The sequence below is a fragment of the Antedon mediterranea genome, chromosome 3 (genome assembly GCF_964355755.1).
Source record: "Antedon mediterranea chromosome 3, ecAntMedi1.1, whole genome shotgun sequence".
Classification (NCBI taxonomy): domain Eukaryota; kingdom Metazoa; phylum Echinodermata; class Crinoidea; order Comatulida; family Antedonidae; genus Antedon; species Antedon mediterranea.
This window is the reverse complement of record NC_092672.1, coordinates 29,794,767-29,804,602: the sequence shown is the minus strand read 5'-3', so window position 1 is coordinate 29,804,602 and position 9,836 is coordinate 29,794,767. Positions and strand designations below refer to the sequence as shown.

The following is a 9,836-nucleotide window of genomic DNA, read 5'->3' as shown; positions in this document are numbered from 1 at the left end:
CACCTGAGAGATTTTCATCAAGTGTTACACCTAAATATTTGATTGTTGACACTGTCTTTATAAGGATTTCATCACAGTATACTTTAAAATCCCTGACCATTTTCATTTTATGTTTGGTTCCAAATAACATGGCCTCAGTTTTTCCCATATGGAGGGATAACTTGTTGTCAATTAGCCATTTATTACACAGGCTGACAATTCTGAAGAACTTAGTCTTGAGGCTATTACACATGGGTTCTTTCCAGATACTAAAAGAACGCTGTCGTCAGCGTATAAAATCAACTTACAATTTACACTTATTTTCATATCGTTAACATAGCATAGAAATAATAGAGGCCCCAATATACTTCCTTGAGGCACACCATGAGAAATTCCAAGTGGCTTAGATTCTACCTTATTTGTATATACTAATTGTTGCCTATTCTTAAGATATGATTTGAACCAATCTATTGGTCCAATCCCAATTGCCTTTAGTTTTTCGATCAATATACCATGGTCAACTGTGTCAAATGCTTTTTGCAAATAAATCTAAAGATACAACGCCAATTTAATTGCCAATTGACATTTGATTTCTAATATAATCATTAATATGGATTAAACAAGAGTCGGTAGAAAAATGTTTTATAAATCCTGACTGAAATTCGAACATTATGTTATTATCTTTAAGGTACTTTTCGATTTGAACATAAACTGCTCTTTCAAGAACTTTTGACAAAACACTTAAAATGCTGATTGGTCTATAGTTGGTGACGTCACACTTATCTTTCCTTTTGAAAAGTGGGTGGACTCGGCAATTTTAAACTAAATAATGAAGATAAAAATGACTTATGTAATGTTATTTAAAAAACTCACTCTATTTTGCAGGAACCAGAAAGTGCTTAAATGGCAGCGTCTGAAACTAATCCAGAGTTCACTAAATTGAAGTCTGATCTCAGCACATTCTTTTGCGGTAATAGGTTGCGTTGGTTGAAGTTTATCTTATTCGACCACATACCTATCGGAGACCTTACAGAACCAAATGCCATTGGAAATGATCTATTTAATCATCTCGAAGACACTGGCGTTATCGCACCTAATAATGTTAACCTATTATTAGATATTTCCAAATTATGTCAATTAAAGAAAGCTGAAGATTGTGTAGTCCAGTATATTAGAGACAATAATATTGAAAATACCGGTGAAGAAAAAATATCATCAGAAAGAAAACAAATGTTTAAAGATTTGCGAAATGTTGGACCAGATGCGTTAAAGAGGGTTATCTCTCATTATAATCTGGCAATGTACGAAGACACCAACATTTGGGATGTAACATTCAAATTGGAAACTGGCCAATGTTTATCGAAACAACAAGACAAGAAAGATGTATTTGATGATCTTCGACAAATTGTGCATCATAGTAATGTACCTCAACGCAGTGGAAGTCACGAAGGTATACAACATGTGATATTTATTTTGTTTTTACTTTATAAATTATAATCCTCAAACCATCACAACTAACAGTTTTTTACATTAATTTGGAAAATAGATATATTGTTTTTAAGTTGTATTTTAAAAGCAGATTTACTCGTATGTGTTATATTATAATTTGTTTTTAAACATTTTTTATAGAACGTAGGAAAGATGAATATGACGATAGTAAAGCATCAGGTTCTAACAGACGACCAGAAGGTAAAGGTGAACCGATATTTATATGAATGTTAAAACATTTTGATTTTTTTAGCAAATATCCATTTCAACGTTTATAAGAAAAAAAAGAAGATGTATTTTACAATGTTCTTCGACAAAATTGTACATCTTAGAAATTAACGAGCCCGCAGTGGTGCATAGAAAACTATAATTATTTAATTTTAATTTTCAAACCTTGACTTGACTTGAATTACGAACTACAACGTCGTGAGGTGGTTTCCCGATTAATCGTATGATCAAAACGGTACTGGGTATGATCAACTAGCGTTCGTGTTCCCACCTAATCATCCATTCATAGAAGTACTAATGAAGATATCAATCTGTGGTGACAATAGAATGGCCCCGAGACCTGGCTATCTTCGACTTTTAAATAATGGAAAGTTTAGACCTTTGACAAGATCGCCTAAATTTGTAATATATTAACTTTACAATACTTAGTGTTGTATATTCTGGTACAGCCGCTCCATAATCTCTTTGCTTTTCTTCTTTATATCTATATTTTTAAATTTATACTAACAAATATCTTTTTATTAATATTATAATAATAATAATATATCAAAAAAATTTATTAAATAATATTTATCGCATAATATGCCTATGCAATGTACGATAATTTAATTAATTGATATATCAAATTTATTAAATACATAACATCATTTGAATAAAAAGAACAAATCACATATCTACACATAATCATAACATCGTATACTCTATCTCTAACAATTTATTCAATCTTCTTTTCAATTTTCAAACCATCTATATTAATTATTTGTCAATTGTGTAAACATTTACAAATATTATGATAAAGGTTTTATTTTATTTTTTAAGGAAATAGGGAGGGTGATGATGACAAATGTGTAGTATCTGCTTCCAAACGTCAACCAGAAGGTAAAAAACAAATATTAACCTAGTATTTATTCATGGGATCTTGTTGACTATACTTATACAATTCTAAACAATCATGTAAGACATTTTTAACTGGTATAACTTTAAACTTGTCTGTTAACTAATTGTATGGGGAAATGAATATCCAACACATATTGAGAAACTACATTACAAAAATTAATAGTTAGAATAATAACGAACTCATCTAGATCACGTCCCTTATTTAAATAATTTAACCTACTCACAATGTTGATTTAAATAAGTTACAAGCAATATGTTTCATGACTCAATGTGATCTTCGACAATTACCCCCTCCCTTGTGCGAAATCCTTGATCAAAGTAAAAAAAGTGAACGCGCAAAATAACTCTTAGAAATTCAACGAAAATGTGCATACCATTCTCCAGACTTGCAATAAGTCATAGATCCATATTCATTCACGGAGCAAATATTTGGAACACGCTCTATAAAACCAATACATTAAAATCCCAAATACTCTGTTAAAAATAAAACTAAAGAAATGATATTGAGTACATACTTCTTTAACAAAGGGGGAGAAAATAAACAAAAATATTAGGCATATGCCTACTGATTCGCTCATGATCGGTATAATGTCGGAGGACAAACAGGGTTCATTTTGTCTTATGTCCTTTTAAATTCACTGAACAGATTTCTCTTTTTATATTTTCATTTTTACTTGATGTACAACCTTAACGCAGATGACGGAACATCGTACCACGACCGATTATCAAACATAAACTTCTTCCCCTTGCCCAGCTATTCAGACAACCGTAACATTAACAGGAACCTTGGTAATTCTACATCTAACATTGATCCCGACTCTAATTTTTTCACCAACAGCAACCACAGTCCCTCTCAATATTATGATCCTAATGAATTTCCTGTTGACTCACTTTCTGATTGCTTCTCCACTATTCATTTCAACTCTAGAAGCATCCTCAAGCACATTGATGAAATTAAACAACTCCTATCATCCATTAATCTGCCTTTCGATATTATTGGAGTAAGTGAAACTTGGCTCAAGTACGATAATCCTTTGGTCCAACTCCCAAATTATAATTTTGTCTCTAACCACAGAACCCATAAAGACGGTGGAGGAGTCGCCATGTATATCCTTGATTCTCTACAATTCTCCATTAGAAGTGACCTACACCCACACTCTTCCAACTGCGAATCCATCTTTATTGAAATTAAACGGCCTCATCACAAAAACATTATTGTGGGTACTGTATATAGACCCCCCTCCTCTGACCCAAATCAATTTTTAATTGAACCTGACATTGACCTTTCCAATTTAACAAAAGAAAATAAAATTCATTAACACACTGTTTAGCAATCACTATCTTCCACTTATCGACAGACCATCCAGAATAACAAATTCCACAGCCTCATTATTAGATAATATTATTACAAATCAATTTGATTGTTCTCATATAAGTGGTCTGCTATATAGTGATATCTCTGATCATCTCCCTGTTTTTAATATTTCAAACCTCTCTGATAGTTTTGCCACTAGCTCAAACAATGAAGAGATCCCATCTCTCAGACAGATTAACAATACGTCTCTTAACAACTTTTACCATGATGTCTCTAATCAAACTTGGTTTGATATCCTTAATTCTAATGATCCTGACTTTGCTTATGACCTCTTTGATAACACACTTAAAGCCCTTTATGACCAACACTTCCCGTTACTGAAAAGGAACAATACAAACAAGAACAAAAAAATTAAATCTTGGATGTCAAATGGACTGCTAAAATCAATAAAGTATAAACATAAACTCTATGCAAAATTTCTTCACCGCCCTTCTCCTGCCAATGAAATCAAATATAAACGATATCGTAATAAACTTAACTCCACTATCAAAATTGCCAAAAGAATCCACTTTCATGATATTTTCACCAAGCAAAAAAATGATATTAAGGCAACCTGGAAATCAATTAACTCTTTATTGAACCATAAAAACCGAAACCAACACAAAAGCAATACCCCTGTCAACTGTAACGGAGTACCAACTAAAGACCCCGTCATTATTTCTAAAGCATTTAATGATTTTTTTGTCGAAATCGGACCCTCCCTTGCTAACAAAATCCCTCCCTTGCTAACAAAATCCCTCCCAGCAATGTTTCTTTCAAAGAATTTCTTCCTCAACCAAATCCGAAATCAATGTTCTTAACCACCGTCCTAGAAGAGGATATCATAAGAATTATCTCCTCCTTCGATAACAATAAAGCTCCTGGTACTGATGATTTCCATACTAAAGCCATTAAACATGTTATCAACCTTATCTCCCTTCCCTTGTGTCACATTTTTAATCTTGTCCTCTGCAAAGGTGTTTTTCCGAACAGGTTGAAGCTGGCGCGCGTTACCCCTGTTTACAAATCTGGCCCCAAATCCAACATTTCTAACTATCGTCCTATCTCCATCCTGTCAATCTTTTCGAAAGCCTTGGAAAGAATTATCTATGATAGAACATTTTCATTTATCAGCAAACATAACATCCTCTTCAAGAGACAATATGGCTTTAGAAAAGGACATAACACCTCCATGGCTTTGATCGACCTCACTAACAAAATTATTCATGCATTCGAAAATCGTCAATTTGGAATCGGACTTTTCATCGACCTTTCCAAGGCTTTCGACACCATTGATCATAATATTCTTCTTTTTAAATTGTCTCACTATGGAATCCGAGGACCCGCCTTAAACGTTTTCAAAAGCTATCTCACTAACCGCTCCCAATGTACTAAATATTTTAACTCTATTTCTAATTTTTGCCCTATCACCTGTGGCGTTCCCCAGGGCTCCTTACTTGGCCCGCTTCTGTTCACCTTTTACATTAATGATATCCACCGAACCTCAAACCTGCTAAATTGTTTTCTATATGCTGATGACACTACAGTTTTTCATGCCAACAAAAATATCTAAACTCTTTTTGACACTTTTAATACCAACGTTATCCCCTTGTCCCAGTACTTTATTGCCAACAAACTCTCCCTCAATCATAATAAATGTAGTTACATCCTATTCGGAACCCCGCAGTTGACTAGAGGTATTGATGTGTCCCCACTTAAAGTCGTTATTGATAATCAAGAAATCCCCTCTGTTAAGTATAATAAATTTCTTGGCATTATCATCGACAACTCTCTCTCATGGAAACCCCATATCCAAGAAATTGAGAACAAAGTGTCTAAGAACCTTGGGATCATTTCTAGGCTTTCTTCCTTCCTCCCAACTAATATTCTCAGGACCCTTTATTGCACACTCATCCTTCCTTATTTGAGCTATGGTAACATTGTCTGGGCCAACACTTACCCTTCAAACATCATTAAACTCTCTATCCTACAAAAAAAAGCTATCAGGACTATATCTGGCGCTCATCCACTGTCACATTCCTCCCACTTATTCTCCAAACTCAATCTTCTCAAACTCTCGGACATTAACCTATCCCAGCAAGGTGTCTTTGTTTTTTTGGCCACTCACTCACTTCTCCCTTGCCATCTAAACGACCTTTTCGCTCCTAATAATACCGTTCATAAATATTATACTAGAACAAGAAATAACATATATATCCCTAACCATAACACCAATTATTTTCAACATAGCATTAGATATGCTGGACCTCTATTGTTTAACAATTTACCCCCCTGAATTTCCTGTGCTGCTAACCGCTATTCATTCAATAATAACATAAAAAATTACCTTTTGTCTCATTACTGATCGATCTGTTTGATATGGTCGTTGTTTCCATGTTCCGTGACTTGCTATCTTATTCGCTATATGCCATGCAGCTGTACTTTTTTCTGTTCTTTTTTTATTTTTTATTCCAACTTTTATCTACTGGTTTTATATATATTTTGTATTTCTTTATTGTTTAATTTATTTTCTTTATTTTTTTTTTTTTTTTTTTTTCTTCTCTTAATTTAAATATTTTGTAAAGGCAATCCCGTCACAAGATTGTAATCTTTTTGGGATTTGCCTTCGTCCATTTTCTTGTTTTATCACTTGCCATTTTGTTTTTGTTACTTTTGTCTTTTGGACGTGAATAAATGTTCCTTGAATTGAATTGAATTGAATTGAATTAAGTAGGTAAAGTGTTATAACGTTCGTAAAGCTAGGTACTTCACAGACATTAATTATCATTCGCACATTTATTCATACCAAAATATTTTGGAAAAATTAGTAGGTAAAGTGTTATAACTTTTAATGTTTCAGGTAAAATAAAATTATGTGAAAAAAGCTGAAGAAAAGTTATGTCTAGCGCCCTGGAACCACAGCTGACCGACATGTCTAGCGCCCTCGAACCACAGGTTGGCCTTAAAATGAACCACAGAATGGCCTTGTGTTTCGTAAACCCTTATCTGTACATATTCAGATGACATAGACCTTAAATTGTGATACCTGTCAACAAATGCCAGAGAGTTTTTATAATTTGTTGCAGTATACAGTATCCTAAAACAGGAACCTTTTTTTCGGATACATTTGGATTTTATAGTTAAGGATATCAAATCTCGCATTTTGAGAAAAAAGTTATTTTTATTGTGACTTGTACAAGACTGATTATAATTTCCTGACCATTAATGTATTTTACACGTCTTCTTAAAAAAAGAAACACTAATAACCTTTCCACTGCAATAAATTTAGCTTCAGGAAAACAAAACTTTTATTTCATGATTTATTTTACTATTGTTTTCGTTCTCAAGGCAAAATATTAATTTTAATTTCAATATACAGTAAGAAACACACGCGTGTATGTTTATGGCGTAAGCACAATTAATGTGTTCCGTCATCATTGTCGTCGTCGTCATCATTTATTATGTCATTTGTTGTGTCACCTATTTTATTTACCTTTCATTTTATCCAACAGAAAAGATAAAAGTATATCTACTAAGTAAACAGCAGACATTTCTGCAAAATGCCAAGACGTTTACACCAGCAACATGGAATGAATCCTACCAAGTCGATATTTCTGAACTATTCACAGAGTTGGACCTACTCAAGAGAAATAAAAACACAAAAAAGAGTGAGTCAACAACATTAAAAGATGTGTTAGCTACCATCAAATCCACACATGCGTGCAAAGTCCTTATAGACGGTGAAGGTGGTATAGGTAAAACTACACTATTAAGGCACATAGCATACAATGCAGGTACAGATAAATCATTTGATGTATTTGAAGGTAAAATTGTATTTCTGTTAAATATAAGAGATTTAGAGGAAGGGAAGGGAATCTTTGATCTTATGGTAGATAAACTAATATGAAAGAATTTGACCTGGAAACTGATCTTGGAGAAGATTCCAAAGTAATCAAAAAATTCATATTAAAACATGATAGCAACATTGTATTGTTGCTAGATGGATTCGATGAATTACGATTTCAGAATGAAGAATTTATTTGTCTATTCAGAGGGCAAACATTAAAGAATAGTGTAGTGATACTGACCTCGCGAACAGAGAACATAAGTGCATTCATTAATGAGTGTAATGTACACGTAAGAGTAAAAGGATTCACGGAAAGAAACATTAGAAAGTATATTGACAAGCATTTTAAGCATTTTGGTAAACCTGCCCTGGGAAAATCACTAATTAATGAGCTCTACATTGAATATAGAAAACATCATGAATTACGCGATATGTCCACAAATCCAATGTTACTTGTCACAATTTGTATAATGTGGGAGGACAACCAAAATCTTCCTCTCGATAAATCTGATCTTTTTAAAGAACTATTTCGAAGTATTTTAAATCAGTTCAATAAAAAACAACAACAACACCATTTGATTTCAAAATTTGATGATGCTCCAGAGGAGTATGTAAATGCTATGATTTGTTTAGGAAAATGCATGTATCGTAACTTAAAAAGAAATCAACTTTCGATAAACAAGAAAAGCCTTACAGGTGACAAAAATACGATTGATATTGCCCTGAAACTTGGGTTTGTTTATAAAGATGCACCAATTTCAAAGTCTAGCTTTGAAGAGAATTATATGCCTCCACACAAATTGATAGTTGAGTCGTTGGTGGGATTTTATTTATACAAACTATGTGAGAGTGAATCTATGGAAAACCCATTACTTGCGCCATTAGATGAAAAGGAATGGAAAGAAATACGAGGAAGTTGGTATTTCATAATAACAAGAGAATTTGCCATTGGGTTCCTTGGAGCTGATGCTGGAACATTCTTAAATCATTGGATTACAAATGATTTGGCAGCATATCGATCTTTTGATGATAACTTAGCATTAGTGAAAAAACATCATATGGATAATGTTGAACAAACATTGCTTAATCACATATTGAATACAAATTTAGAAATAAAAGAACATTTGGAAGATATTTCAAATACATTAAGAATGTTCATTCAGCATGTAAGCAAAGATGAAAACGTTGATAAAAATTTTATAAATATTCTGAGGGAATTTCATAAAATATCGTTGACTAACAATTTTCGGAGTTTTTTAAATACAATATCATTTGATTCTAAAGGAAAGGTTCTTACACACATTCTATGTATTTCAACGTTTGGTCAGTGTATAAACCTTAGATTTGACTTTCATGATTGTAATCTATCAGGTGCTGTAATGAATGCTATGATTAGAGAGTGTTCTTATAATGGAGTTGAGTGGACATCAGATCACATCAATATCAGTGGTAATAATCTTAGTGACATTGATGGTGCATTACTGTGTAATCTATTGAATATGATTAGGCCGCGTACACTTGACATGCATGATTGTAATCTATCAGGTGCTGTAATGAATGCTATGAGTAGAGAGTGTTCTGATAAAGGAGTTAAGTTTTGTTTACATGATGTCAATATCAGTGGTAATGATCTTAGTGACATTGATGGTACATCACTGTGTTATCTATTGAGTATGACTTTGTATATTACACTTGACATGCATGATTGTAATCTATCAGGTGCTGTAATGAATGCTATGAGTAGAGAGTGTTCTAATAATGGAGTTAAGTGGAGATTAAATCACTTCAATATCAGTGGTAATAATCTTAGTGACATTGATGGTACATCACTGTGTTATCTATTGAGTATGATGCCTTTGCAGGGTACACTTGACATGCATGATTGTAATCTATCAGGTGCTGTAATGAATGCTGTGAGTAGAGAGTGTTCTGATAAAGGAACTAAGTTGACATTAAATGATCACTTCAATATCAGTGGTAATAATCTTAGTGACATTGATGGTGCATTACTGTGTTATCTATTGAGTATGATGACTAGGCTGG

At 33.1% G+C, this 9,836-nt stretch overlaps 1 protein-coding gene across 1 annotated transcript; it reads left to right on the top strand.

Annotated features, from left to right (window-relative positions):
• The first annotated feature begins 610 nt into the window (after positions 1–610).
• On the top strand, positions 611–7,853 carry LOC140044273 (uncharacterized). The gene is made up of 4 exons (XM_072088751.1): positions 611–1,429; positions 1,609–1,668; positions 2,515–2,574; positions 7,459–7,853. The coding sequence occupies exons 1-4, from the start codon at positions 883–885 to the stop codon at positions 7,851–7,853; spliced, it is 1,062 nt and encodes a 353-aa protein (XP_071944852.1). The 5' UTR covers positions 611–882.
• The last annotated feature ends 1,983 nt before the right edge of the window (positions 7,854–9,836 follow it).

Coding starts and splice junctions, on each gene's coding strand:
- LOC140044273 (XM_072088751.1), top strand. CDS start 883: ATGGCAGCGTCTGAAACTAATCCAGAGTTCACTAAATTGAAGTCTGAT. Junction 1,430..1,608: donor ACGCAGTGGAAGTCACGAAG/GTATACAACATG, acceptor CATTTTTTATAG/AACGTAGGAAAGATGAATAT. Junction 1,669..2,514: donor TTCTAACAGACGACCAGAAG/GTAAAGGTGAAC, acceptor TTATTTTTTAAG/GAAATAGGGAGGGTGATGAT.